The 14,600-nt window shown below is 40.9% G+C and overlaps 1 protein-coding gene across 1 annotated transcript in view; it reads left to right on the forward strand.

Moving 5' to 3' along the window:
• The first annotated feature begins 51 nt into the window (after window positions 1-51).
• OSBPL11 (oxysterol binding protein like 11) overlaps window positions 52-14,600 on the forward strand; it is a 38,185-nt gene continuing 23,636 nt past the window's right edge. Inside the window, exons 1-2 of the mRNA XM_057376726.1 lie at window positions 52-214; window positions 14,006-14,074. Of these exons, the coding sequence (XP_057232709.1) occupies window positions 72-214; window positions 14,006-14,074 (212 nt within the window). The 5' untranslated portion in view covers window positions 52-71. The remainder of the gene's footprint in view (window positions 215-14,005; window positions 14,075-14,600) is intronic.

The following is a 14,600-nucleotide window of genomic DNA, read 5'->3' on the forward strand; positions in this document are numbered from 1 at the left end:
GCCCGCATGGGGCGGGCTCGCTCCGTGCGCCGGGGCCGGGGGCGCCGCTGAGGGGCGGGAGCCGCGGCGCCATGCAGGGCGCGGACCCCGCGGCGGCCATGAAGGGGCCGGAGGGCGAGGGCAAGACGGAGCCGCTGCCGGCGGCGGCGGGGCAGAGCGGCGGCAGGAGCGGCGGCGGCCGCGGCCGCGGCGGCAACAAGGGCTGGCAGTACAGGTGGGCGTGAGGCGCGGTGAGGGGCGGTGGGCCCGGAGCTGCCCCGGTGCGGGAGCTGCGGCAGCGCTGGAACCCCCCCGGCACGGCCGGGCTGCGGCACGGGGGGCACGGCTCCCTCTGTCCCTGTGCCCACCATCCCTGTGGTGCCCGCGGGCGGGCGGCTCCCCTTCCCCTGTATCAGCGCAAAGCTGCCGAGGGTGGGATGATGTGTCTTTGCTCCTGCCTTTCAGATYCTCTTTTTCCCCTAGCACAACGTGGAGACCGGTTTAAAGTTGTTGGAGGCGCTTCGCCGCTTTCCAGCCTTTCCAAAAAAAGCCAAACTTTGTGCTGAGTTTTAGATCTTCTTTAAGAACTTGATGGCTGTCATTAATTTTTTTATTGATGCTTTTTGTTAGTTGCTGATAGGAAAACTGAGTGTGCACGGAGTTTCAGTCTTATCTAACTTCTTTTTAAGAACGGCTGTGCTTAGCATAAATCGGGGTGATTACTCAGGTTCAGCAAGTCAGCAGAAGGGAGCAGAGAAAGCCGGAGAAGCTGAGCACACGGCATTAGTTTGAATTGTTTGCCTGTGTGCTCGGGAGACTTTGAGGGTTTCCATATGCTTTTCCTCTGCTGTGCTCTSTGTTTGAACACATTCCCACTCACACGCTGGTAGCGGGCTCTACAGCATCACTTGAGAGATTCCCGAATCCCTGCTCCCGGGTCTCTCCTCCTTGGCTGGAGTTCTGCCACGTTGCTGTCTTAAATGCTGCTGTTCTGTGAAGTTTGCACACTTCTCCTTCAAATGGAGACTCTCCAGAGCCGTCATCTGCCAGCCCAGATGGACTGGSTCGCTGTTCCCTGCGTGTGGAGAGCGCAGAGCCGGAGCGTGTACAGAGGGATGGAGGGACAGGGGATGGATGGCCCGGGGACACGGGCACCCAGGCCCGGGATGTGCGGGCACCGAGCGCCCTGGTGCTTTTAATAGGGAGCGAACAGCTCGGTCATCGCTGAGAATCTGGGTCATGAGTAATTTACTTTTGTGGTGACTAGTGCCAGAAAGAGAAGTGGTGATTTCAGGGTGAATRTTTCAAGCTGTTAAGTAGGGAAAGGTAATTGTCAGATTTATCAGTTGGTTGTTTTAACCACTGCACACAGTTGCTTTTTAAACTCTTTCAAAAATTTTTTTTTGAACTCTGGATTCAAATAGAACTGAATTTTCTAGTGAAAATCGCTGTTACTGTAACCAAGCATGCTTACTGTCCATATTTTCACGTGTGAAACGCAGGAGTTAGTTTATGCAATCAAAATGGAAATATTTTGTATTTTTATGTGGATCTGGAGGCGGTGGAAGGGATGAGGTGCCTGATTTGCCTGGATATCTCTTCAGCTACACTGTGTTTGGGATGGTGGTCATTGGGCGGTGCTGTGCAGTGAAATTCCACTTTTTAAAATTATCCATCCGACTGTTTTGTTTCCTCTTTTAGTTCTATGGCTTGTATGACAAAAATTGAACTGACTGAGTTTTAGCCATTTTTTATCTTGACTGTTCTAAGTGGGAACTATCTGTATTATTCCTTCTAGCTATCAGTATCTTGTTTCATTTGCTCTAATACTTTGATGCAAATTTTTTTTTCATTATAGATAATTTGGACAAATTTTATGTACTAATTCTGTTATTGTGGACTCTTGAAATACCTTGCTTATTAATCTGTGCTCTGTTGGGAATCAGTTTTTCACTCCTACATTTGTCTCTAGATCTAATTACCCACAAAATATCAACTTTCCCCTGTCTCCCTAGGAAGCCCTCCTGAATGAGATGCTGTAGCTTAGTTTTCACCTTGTGAATTACTTCTATGTTAAAATGTATTTGACAAAAGAAAAAACACCCCAATGATAAATCAGTGTCTGACATATGGGTTTTAGAAACAGATTTTCATGGAACTTTTGGTGGAAGTTTGGTCTTTAACTTTCATAGCACAAAGTGTGAGCAATGTGTGGTTATAACACTTTATTTTTAGCAGTAACCAAGGTGGGAAGGAAGTACAGCCTTACCCATGAAACTAATTACTCGCATTCAGCAATTCTGCCTTGACTCGTGACTATCTTCATTTGGATTTTGCCTTGCTCTGAGTTAAATGAACAGCAGTGGTTTCAAAGCAGTAAGAGAAAGGAGACAGGTTGGGCAGGTACTTCTGTGACATGTGATTTGCAGTCATTCAAATAACTTAAAAATTTCACAACCAGAAAGCATCATCCCTGTCTATGAGCTGAATGGAGAGCTGATCAGAATATGTRCCAGAGAAGTGTAACAAGTCCTCTCAGCCTGGCTCATGGGGCTTTCAGATAATTTTGAGAGCAGTGACTTGCAATCACAGGTTCTTATTTATCTACAAAATGAAACGTTCAAAGCCCTGTGGTTGACTAGAGAAACAAGATTGTCTTTCCCAGTTTGGGACATGCTAATATGCTGTCCTCTTATGTTTTTCTTAGTGGTTCTGCTCTCAAATACATAAATCAATTCAGCTGCTATTAAAAGRATTCTCAGCACTTCTTCCCCTGCTGGTAGAAACACATGTAAAATGTTCATGAATTTCCCAAATGATCACTGATTTTGAAGCTYACAAATTATATTTCAAAACCTATTTGCTTTTTCAGTTCTGCTTGTATTTTTGTAGAGAGCTGCCTTTGTTCCTTTTTTCTCAAATGGTTTCAGCATCTGTTCACTATGGATTTAACCATGTATACGTGTAAAATGCTATAGATTGTGTCTTTTGCTTTCTGTTTAAGGAAGTGAGTTACCTTTAGCTAGCAGTTCCTGAGAGTTTACCTGAGTACTGCAGGGTTACTCACCATTATAAGTTAGTATAGAAAACCATTTGGATGAAAGTAGCTTTAAGGAATAAACTTCCTAGACTGCTAGGTTTTTTTCTTCCTTTTTTTTTCTCCTTGCTAGGTGTGACAATGGCCTGTAAGAGGGTTCCTTGTGCTAGGTGTCTTCTGCTTGACATTAACTAGCTTTTTGAGTTAAGACAGATTCTCTTGTGGAATTACTCCACGTGGCTGTGGGCTCGAGTAAGAGGCTGAAAAGAAGAGCAGAGAGAGAGTTTTGCCAAAGGGTAACACTAAATGTTTTTTGGTATTGAATGCAAATGGATAACAAATTTTAAGTAAGTAAAATGGTTGCCAGTCTCCTTTTGTGGGTTTTAGAGATTTTTCAGTTGATACTCTGCAGATGTCTTCGTAAGTACCAAAAAAAGGGAGTAAACAGTTACTGTCCTTAATTCAATCTTCTGTGTTTGAGCAGGCCAGCATGTGACAATATAGCAGAACTGGAACACATGAATATATTTAAATTCTGCATTTTGAGATGATCATGAGCACTTTTTTTCATAAAATGAGCCAATAGGAAATGTGTTTTAAAGGCAATACTTTTTTTCTAAGTTTGATCCCAGCTGCCTTCGAGGGTGACTAGCAATGCTTTGCATTTCAAGCACATAGAAGCAAAGCAGGGAAACTGAGCTAGGCTGTGGAAGTGTTTGATTTTTATTTGTGCTATCTTGCAAAAATGATCTAATTAGTGGTAGCAAAGGAAATGTCTTGAAACTGATGCAATACTGATCCTTTGTGTTGGGGGTGTCACTGATGTCAGTCTTCGTTGCAAGAAGATGTACTGAGTGTTCCTAGTTTCTCTGTGTTTCTGGTCCCATTCCAAGAAATGTTTGCTCTTGGGAGGATAAATTTAATCTGTTTGGTCTTTAAAGCAGAACTAGCTTGGTAGAAACAGGTACAAGAGGTAGTGGCAGCACAGAGTTCAATAACACTTGCAGAGCTCTTCCTTGCTCCCTCTGTTCTTGTCTGAGCATCAAATCCTTGCTTAGGCTGCAGTAGGGTGTGTGAGCTGACCTTATCAACTGGCTCCTGAAAGCAGACCAGAATTTAAGCTACACTTCCTGTTGCTTGAGAAGTAAAAGAAACCTCTCAAACCTTCATGTAAATGTTAGTGTCATCCTAGGACAGTTCTCTCTAATGCTGGTACCCCTAGTGCTTCCATTTTATTACCCATCTCCCTTGTTCTGGGTTTTCTTTTTGCATTTCTTGAAACAAAATTYTTTGGGATCCTAGGTGGAATTTGTGTGTATGTGCTGCAATCAATAACTGTGGTGCAGAGGGAGAGAGAAGCTGTAATTTTGTGGTGTCACATCCCAGGAGGGAGATCTGGCAAGGGCTGCTCCTGTTTTTATTTTCCCTGCTCTTGCAGCCCACTCCACTTCCTCAGTATCCCACTGTCATAAGAACCTGCTGCCATTGTCACATTGAGGTTCCAGCTCCCAAGGGAGGTGCTGTTTTTGCGGGCATCTTTTGGGTTGGCTGGTGGCTCTGATGCCGTGCCCGTGTCAAAGTGAGTCCTGATTTTCTTTGCTTCTGCTTCTGGTGTTGCATGGAGTTACCTCAGCACTGCGTGACCTTCTGAAAGCCCTCAAATGCTGCTCACTTTCTGACTTGTTGCAGGTTTTTTGAGGTGTGATTTGGAGTGCTGAAAAGATGATTTTCTCAAATGTTTGCTATGAAATTCAAAATTTATTTCTGCAATTTTTTGTATTCCTTTTTATTACTAAAAATCAGATTAGGAGCGCTGTCACATTTGTTTGATATGCTGCAGGGAATTGGCTGAAAAACCTGGTGCCTGAATTTCTTATCCTCATTTGACTCTTTGCTTAAAGAGTATACCATGCTCCTAACAGTAATTTAAAAATACTGCATTTCACATAACTTGCATAGAATAGACAAGAAGCTTGTATTTAAAATGATCAGCTGGGTACAGCCATCTCAGGATGCATTCTGTGCTATTTAAATATTAAGGTCATATTTTATTAAATTGATTTTACAGTTGCTAAAGCCCCAGGCACTTCTCAAAAGGCAGGTGAGCCCTTCGTGTTCACACATGTATTTAAACGTGGAAAATTGGTGTTGGAGCAGRTGTACCATAATTTAAGAGAAGTGTAAATCTCGGTGTGAGGGGTAATAAGTGGATACAGTTGGGGAAACAGGTTTGAGTAATTTAAACAGGAATTTCATGTTAACTGATGTTCTAATAGGGAATATGAGACCAATTCCTGAACCAGGTGACAGGGTCTGGGCTCCCTTCTGCAGCCCAGAGTGACTRTCAAGAGCACTGTCCCTCTCTTGCTTCTCAGAGCCTCACCCTGTTGGACAGACAGGGGTGTCACATGTGAGAGTTGGTTCCGGCATCCAGGGTATTTGTGTTCATATTTGCAGTTTAAATTAAGCTGAACTGAAGAAGCACCGACTTTTGTGTTGTGTCTAAATATCAAATAATTTGTGCTGTCCATGGAACAGATTTCTGCAGGAGTTAATGGCTGTTACAAATGTCTCTCCTTTACTAAGTGCAAAGAGTATTTTTCAACTTTACCTTTTCTAATGTAATTATGTAGCAGAGAGTTAATTAACTGTAGTACAACATTAACATCCTGCTCTGGCACACGCATTCTTCCCCCAGAGAGAAGATGAAAAACAAACTGCATGTGCCTGACCTAATCACATTGCTTAATGCAGAAGCAGAAAGCACCAGCTGCTGCTGTTATGTTATCTGGGGAAGGTTCCTGTGCTGTATTCATCGTACTGTGAAAATTAAGACACAAGTGCAGTGACCTCTGTTTACGTACAGACCTTGCCTTGACGTGCCCTCTGATCACCTGCCCGTGCTGATGAATTCTTGTAGGGAACTGTTGCCTCCTGGCAATGCTGCCAGACAACTTTSTTCTTAGGGTGCTTTCAAAGCTTGTACCTTTTCAGATTTTCTGTTCTGTGTGTTTAATGCTGAAATGGGAGGGGAGGGCAAGCTGAAATTGGGTAGGAGAAATGCTGTTTCTCTGTGTGTKTTAAACTGCCGATCTTGTATTTGACAGCTTGCTTTGGAGCTTTTTGCTATGGATAAGCGTTTTTTCCTTTTTGCTTCCAGGCATATGTTCCAGGGCTTTCAAGGRGGCTGGAAATCTTTAAAATCTTGCTTAATGTCTAGGTATTGTTAGATTAGTTTCCCAAAGATCCTGGTTTGCACTGAGAAAGTTGGTTTCATTCGTTGCATGGACATGTATCAGAAAGCACAAGATCTGCTGGGCAGAGCTGCAGGGTGCTGTGAAAATGAGCTGTTTTCTGACTCTGGCTCTGACTTTCTTTGTGGTAATAGTCATATTTTATTCAAACTGGTTTTCCTTTGTGATCACTGACTGTGTTCCTCTTTTTCTTGGAGGCCTGGTTTTGGAACAGTTGGCTCTGATTTTGCAAAACTTTTACAGGGTCACAGTTGCAGCTGAAATCAGCAGAAGACATGATTTGAATATGTGAATAAAATAAGATAAAAATTGGACTGCATCTGTTTCAAAATTAGAGAGGCTGAAARTTCATCATGCCTCAGTTCCTGTATGCAAAATGGACTGATAATGTTTTTGTCTTTTACTCCTCAGTACATGACTCCTTCATAAATRTCCATAGCAAGTGCAAGAAAGCCACAAGGGAACTCCTTATTAGTGCRTGAGTGCCAAATGAATAATACCTCACTACTCATTGCACGATGAAAAAGAGTACTTCTGAAAAATTCCCATGTCTGGGAATCACTGTGCCCTTAAAGCACAGAACAAGAAGGTAGTCCTGCTCTCTTTATATGTTGTCATAATCATAGGTGGTTAATGTGTGTGCTTTCTTATTTAGAGTTTAAATTTTCCTGGTGTATTATGCCTCAGTTTTAATGTGAACATATTTTTGGTTAATTACTCTGTGTCCAAGATTTATAGAATAATAGAATAATTTGGGTTGAAAGGGRCCTCTGGGGAATCTCTAMTCCAGCTTCCTGCACAAAGCTTCAAAGTTAGAAGATGTCATTCAGGGCTGCTGAATTGCACCACTTTTAAYTGTTTGCCAGCTGGACTTCAAACTATTGGCCATTGCTTCTTGAGTCTGGTGGTCCACAYRGGTTTTTGCTTGTATTTAKGAATATTTAGATAATATTAATTGAMAATATTCAAWTTAAGTGTGTTCATAATTACTTGAAAGRTGYTAATGACTATTACCCTCAGTATTTRACCTGAAATATTGCAAAAAAATGTTTTAAGAGTAATTAAAAAGAAGCTTATCCGAGGTAGCTGATCAGTGATTTACCTTCCACTCCATTGCCATGGAGTCCAGAATGGCAATGTGTAATTGTTAATATAATCTTTTAAAATTTATAAACACAAATACATCTCAAAACTGGAAGGGCATATCTGTGTATTTCTGATAGAATAAGACCTTGAAGGCGAGCAGAATGCCTTGGGATGGACTGTGTAGTAAGCTGAATCACATTGGAGTGTACCAAAGAGTAACTAAACAATGCCGAAGTTTGCTCCACCAGTCTGTGTGGATAATGCTTACCAGGATCCACTGCTTTCCAAGGTGTCATAGATAGCAGATTGTCCAAAACTGCAGAGATGCTCATCCAGCACTGTTTGCCATGTATATGTTAATGTCAGTACAGTTCATTGGACAGAGCAGCTTTAACTTGACTGGTTGAGCTTTTTGAAGCYAAACTTTGAGAGAGTTTTGGGTTTTGTTAACAGTGTGAAACTGTGCATTACGGTGTGCTGATGTAAACTGGTAGCAYAAATGGTAGCAAAGCTGCAGGCAACCTCTCCAGAGGTATTACGGGGACAGTTCAGACCTTTTGGGATGCTTGCTTTTTGTATGTTCCAGCTCTAAAATGTTGTTGGCTAAATTTACAGTTTGTTTTCCACTGATATCATTGCAGGAAAATCTGCTGGGTTGGCTACTGAGTCTTGGGTGCAGCTTCAGTTCTGTTCCGCTGACACAAATCCACAAATAAATTGTCTGTGAGTGGAGTTCTTGCTGACTTGAGGTGTTCACCTGTGTGTGAGGCAAACTGCTTAGTTGAATGTCACTGCAATTTTTTCTAGGCAGATGTATTGTATAAGCTGGAGAGCTCTGTAAATTATAAAGTAGTTAAATAATCAGTTCTATTGTGGTTATGTGAAGACAGTGTTTTGCTATTTTTTAATTAAATATTGCCTCTTTTTTTCTGCTTGCTAGACTGCAAAAGTCTTACGTTAGTTTCATATATATGTAATTGACCTGTACCACTAATGCACAAAAGAGGAGAGAATCAAATAGAAGACTTTTTTTAAAAAAAACCCTGTTAGCTTTATTTATTATTCCCTGTGAGAACTAATATTGATAGAACTTGAGGTGCCAACACAACTGTTGTCCTGAGAGCCAGGGTTGGGGAGGCTGGGCCGTGGAGAGCCCCTCACCCCTGGGGTAGGGAGGCTGGGCTGCATCATGCTGGAGTCAWGGGTAGCTGATGGCTCATTTTGGATCTGCCACACCTTTTCTTTGTGKCAAGCCTGTGCTGCTCTTCTGATGCTTCTCTGTACTCCCAAGAATTTACAGGCGTGTGTGTGAAGTTTTTATATCTAATGAGGGGGTGTGTGTTGCTAGCATACTTGGAGTCAAGTGATGTTCTAAAGTATCCTCAGGGTCTACTGTTGATGTTCTCATCATGGTATTGGACGTCTTTCCTTGCACTTGTTCTTGGTCTCCAAATTTATAATTGAGTAGTCAAACACATGAACTGAAGATCGGGAGCTTTGCTGCCCCTTCACAGTTGACTGTAGGATACTGCTGGTGAGTTGCACAGCAAGGATAGTTTTTTCCTTTCTTCCAAAAGCTGTTTGGAAAAGCAGAGGTGATTTATAGATGTAGATCCTCTGTAACAACTGATGTTTCYACCTTACCTTGTTTRATTTACTSRGGAACCTGCTCTYGCACCACAGAGCTCTGGGTTTGCASTGTGCTTAACTTGGTGGTGGTTTCTTGCAGCTGCAGGAGATACGCCCAAAGTATCCCGTGCTGACATAGCTATTTGGATTTTTTTTTCCGCTTTCTCTTCTCCACTGCCTCCCCCTCCACATAAGGAAAAGGGGAATCAATGCACTGTAGATAAGCACTTTGCAGTGCCCAGTGTGGAAAAAGCAAGCCATTGCCAACACTGAACCTATGGGCAAATAGAGATGAAMAAGTTCAGTAAAAATGGTTACTGCTTTTTCCAAACTGTATAGTTGAAACAGCTTTTTCCAAACTGTATATCATTGGTTTGTATTCTTACAGCCTTCATTTCTTTATTTTCTTTTTCTTTATGCTTTGCTAGCTTTTAATATAGTCTCTTTCACCAGGGTTTTGTGTCTTGCTGTGAGCTCAGTAGAAAGGAGTGTCTTYCCTTGGCCAGGATCCAAGGGCACTGTCATAACAGTGGTGGTGGCAGCACTGGAGGCTGGATCCTCCTTCAATAGCCCTCCCTGACATATCCTTTGGCTCCAGACTCCTGGTCATCTTTCCTGCTGGAAGCAAACCCACACATACTCAGCTGCCGCATGAAGTCAGACCTTACGCAAGTGTGTAGGGAAGCCTTTGGCTGCTGCATTTGCTCTTCAGACAGCTGTTGGGTCTTCAGAGACTTGGCTGCTCAGAGCATCCCACGTGGTGCTGTCTGGGTCCCAGAAAAATCAAAAGATCATCTGAAGGCGATCTTGGAATTGTTCTGTAACTTCTTTCCAGACAGATGTAATTTTGTGTCGCTGCTAGCAGTGGGTTTTTTTTTTTTGGGTTTTTTTTTTTTCTGTGGGGCTTTCAGGGAGACCCACATGTGAGGGGTATGAAAAAAGGATGATGAAGCCTTTTGCCTTGCTGCTGCTTCTCAGAGAAAATGTTGGCCCAGCATTTGTCAGGTGTGAGCCTGGCTGTCTTGGCAGAAGCTCCTGAAAGACGTCATTATGGGACTACTGTTCCTCAGTATCTGCGTCCAAGGCTYGGGTGCTGCACATAAACAGGATATGGGGGAATTTAGCCTGATTGTCACTGCCTTCTTTGCTCCCCGGGACAGGAGACCACCCTGTAAGGCACTGACAGCTGCTGCAGCTTAGGAAATGGCAAGTAAAACTAGAAATGGATAAATAAGTTAACAGCGAGCCTTTGTGAATCTTTTATTTCTATTGTTTTTTAATAGCACATACATCTGTAGAAATCAGTCTTGTGGTAAACATGTTTGATGTAGGGGAAAGATAATTTTGTGGGTTGAATATGAACTGATGTGTAATTGTTCACAGACGTCTGTCATTTGCTTACATGGACAGTTTCAGTCCATTTCATAGTGTTTATAAACTAAAAAATTGTGATAAATAGACAGTCAAGTTCAGCGGTGATCGGCCTTTGGGAAAATAACCCAGGTTTTGGGAGGTGGCAGATGTGCCGGGCTAGAGTTCAGCACCATGTGTTCTGCATAATTTTTTTCTGCATTGGGATTTATATAGTATCCTCACTTAAAGTAGTCCAGCAAAAGTTAAAATAATTTTTTTTTTGCATCCTTAAGACTGTGATGTGTCTGTTGCAACATTTCCTTTCTTTGACAGGACATGTGAATTTCAACAGAAATAGGGCCTTTAGGGATTGTTGACTCATTGTTGCTGAGCTGTTGCTATTCCTTTGACAATCTGAGACTGTGGTGAGSATTTTAAATAGCAACAACAGCATCTTGGCTATGGAAAGATACACATACCCATAGGTACATGTACGTGCACGTAGCCAGCAGTGCGAATGCAAAGGGATTCTGAAAATCAGGAAAGGTCCCAAGGGAGCCAGGCCTCRCTGTCAGTGTTGAGATAAGTTGCTCAGTGTTTTGTGTCAAGTTCGCTTCTGTTTTCTAGAAGTCAAAAACCCCAATGTGGGGAATTTTAGAGGCTTCTGAAGTACACAGGTGACTTTGAAACAGGTTTTGACAGCACTGTTTCCAGTGAAACAGGGCTCACTGATATTTGATGGACTGTGGTTATCTGTAAGCTGAGCCAGTGCTTGAACCTCAACCTCTTGTTCTCAAAGTCTACCATTTTACAAGCTTTCTGTAGTGTTCTGTAGAACTTGGCTGTTAATTCCATACTAGTGAATTATTACTGGGTTTTCTGTGGTTTGGGTTTGTTTTTGTTTTGGTTTTTTAAATGATATTAGCTTCCTTACAATACTGCATTAGCAACAACAAATACCTTAGTTTAACTCTTGCTGTGGAGGCACTAATCTTGAAATTCTTGAAGAAATGCTTTAGTTACAATCCCCAGTCTTGTTCATAAGTAGTACTGAGAATATTTTTCTATCTTCATACAKATAGAAGAAGATTAGGAGGTTAATGGTAGTTCTGTGATGGGTTTATGTACAGTTATAGAATTTACCTTTTTTGAATTGCAATTTACAGAGTGAGCGTAGATTTCTTTACAGCATATAATCTTCACTTATTTAAAAATAAACCCTAGTTCAAATGTTGAAACRTTTGTTCTCAGACTCCATGGGGTGCTGTTTTCAAAATCTTTTAATTGAACCCTCCAACTTTTGGGACTGATGAGGCTAGAGATATAAATTATTGATGAGGAGGCTTTTAGAGGAGTTTGGGTCTAGACAAAGTGAAAATCCTAGTGGAAAGGAACATGCAGATGATGGCAMAATGTGATGGTCATTGGATGTAGACGTATATCACCAGAAGAGCTGCACTCTCTTCTACAGTGCCTTTTTCTAGACGAACAAAATCAGGTATTTCATCTGTTATACACAAAGAAAAAAATTAAAAATKGTTGAATAATTTTAATCTGTTTAATTCACCCTTATCAGATGAATGGATTTCTGTAGGCCATACACTAGTCCTGCTGTATTCATTGCARTCTGAACTTAACTTTCTGATTTTTTTTTAGTTCTATTACAGGTACCTGTGATTTAGGCACGTTAGTTCACGTGAGAGTGCAGAGACTGTAGCCTGAATGTGCAGGGCTATGTGCAGTGTCTCACTGAAATGCAAGGGTGAAGCTGGCATTCACTAGAACTGAAAAACAATTAGCTGTGACTAGGGACAATTTTCAGATGATTAAAACCCAAGCTCATACATTTTTATGACTATGCAATCTCATAATTTTCTGCTAAATTAAGAGAGCGGGCAAGTCTAAACTGTACTTCCCTTGTATGCCAATAATAACAAATGAGAGGCGTCTGCAGAGGATGAGTTTGATTATGTCTCCTTTAGCTTCTCTGTACATTTAAAATATACGACACCCTCTGCTCTCCTTGGTTTATTTTTATCTGTAGTACCACTTAATGAGCTATTAGAAATTAAATTCCTAGATAGTCATGCTGGCTGCTCTCCATTGCAGGATATTATTGCAATAGTGATTGCTGCTATAGTAGCTAGAACACATATTTTTGCTTTTAAAAGTAACATTAAAAAACAGCAGCTTTTTTTTTTTTTTTCCTTCAAAAGATCTACATTCTTGTGTCTCTTTTTTGTGTTGTTTAACTGAATGGCAGTGATTTACTCTGAGGCTGTTTTCATTAGTGTCACCCTAAATGGCTTCCTTTAGGATGAAACAGTATCATGTTATATTTATCAAACTCTCAGATGTCTAATTAATCTGGTGACACTGTCTATAAATGAGGTGTAGTCAATGGCTCAGCTGTTACTTGTAATTTAAGCCCATACTTAGCCCAACTATGTTTGCAGCCAAAACCCACTAAGGGAGATGGTCCCTTGCTCTCAGTCCTGTTTTCCCCACCTTTCCCCTTTTGCTAATATGGGACTAATTTTGTCCTTTTAACAATAAAGACAGTCTGCTGGTGCTTCAGTGGACTTTGAATAATTTCATTTAATCTTCAAGATACTACAAGCTACAGAAATTTTGAAATCTAAATAAAATGGGAGACAAATTTCTTTGAAAGAAACAAATAAGGTCTGATATTTGGCTCATTATTTCTATACTTCATTATAATATTAAGAACTTTTTTCTCATGCTGGACCTGAATTGTCTATCAACAGTACGTTCTTCAGTGCATGATTATACCCTGCTATAAGAGGTGAGGGCACTGAGGTAGCATTTCTAGGTTTATGGGAATGTACAGTATTAAGTGTATCTTTAAACTGTGGTCTTAAAGTGAGTAATTTGTAGCCATCATACTTGTAAGCCTTATTTGGGGCAATTGATTTTCAGAAGTGGTAATATATTTTCCTATAGTGATATTAAGTCTCCATGCCAAATGTCTTTGATGGATTCTCATTTTTGGTGGATGTTGCAAGTCAAATCTTTGAAGGAGAAGCTACTGGATTTTCCTGTCAGGGCAGAGGAGATGTTTTGGCTTCTTGTTTAAATTTCAGAATATGTCGATGTGACCTGCAGTTGCATGTTGTGTTCTGTGCAACATCTGTTCAGGAGCATGACTGTGTAGGGGGAAGGGTGCTGGATGTTAGGRATTGTTAATAACACCACACTGATGTAGGAGTACCTGTGGGCTGTTTAGGCTGCTGACTGTGATCAAGCGTCTGTTAATAAGGTAGTGAAAGTTAATTTTGTTCAGGAGTCCAAAAGTACAAAGTTTGTTTTGAAGAGGGATCAGGGACCAGAGGCAGCATGGATACTAAATCTTTAATTACCTGAAAGTTATAACAATGAGTCCAAAAGTGCATGTTGAATTGGTRCAGCTAATGGTTATGGTTTGAAATCCTTAGGAATTCAGAAAGTCTGGTTAAATTGTTGTAAGAAACTATTTTAGGAACAAGGCTGGAAAATCTTTAAGGTATAGCTTTTATTAAATTTGTAGTGCCATTCTAAAAAGGAGCATGAAAATTCATCTCCTGAGAATATGTAAAGATGATCAGAAGCTGAGAAGATCTAAAATGTGTGTGGTATTGTCTGATTGCTTTTCTCTCTCTTTTTATAGCGATCACATGGAAAATATTTATGGCTACTTAATGAAATACACCAATCTTGTCACTGGTTGGCAATATCGGTAAGTCTTTTATGGTGCTTTTTGCTAATGTTGATCTCTGCAGCATCTAAATAAACATGTTTCAGATTTTTGTAATAATACTTAGATTTCCCCTTTTCCAGTAGGCAAACTTTATGCAAGAATCTTATGCTTTTCTCAGTATAGATTAAGCTAATATGTAGATGAATAATTTGTAGTAAGGCATAAATAYAAAAAAGGGATAGGCAATATAAAGTAGTTAACTCATTTGGTGACTTATAACTATATGTATGAAAAGCATTAGCTTTTTTCTCTTTTTCCATTAAAAATATTGTCTTTGTGCTTTCTGTTAAGTCTTCACCTTTATGCCAAAGAATGCTATCACTTAAAAAAATTAAGACTTCATTGCTGTAAATTCAAACTCAAGCTGGCTTTTCCCTTTAGTTCTCCAGGATGTCTCTCTCCCCTAGAATAACTTGCTTTTGCATGTCAAGTGAAATTCTCTGGWCAGGTTTCTTGTTTGAGACTGTTCATAGAGCAGCACAGTGCAACCACATTAATGTTGGAG

The sequence above is a fragment of the Malurus melanocephalus genome, unplaced genomic scaffold (assembly GCF_030028575.1).
Source record: "Malurus melanocephalus ecotype Western Australia unplaced genomic scaffold, MMel_1.1 scaffold_289, whole genome shotgun sequence".
Lineage (NCBI taxonomy): Eukaryota > Metazoa > Chordata > Aves > Passeriformes > Maluridae > Malurus > Malurus melanocephalus.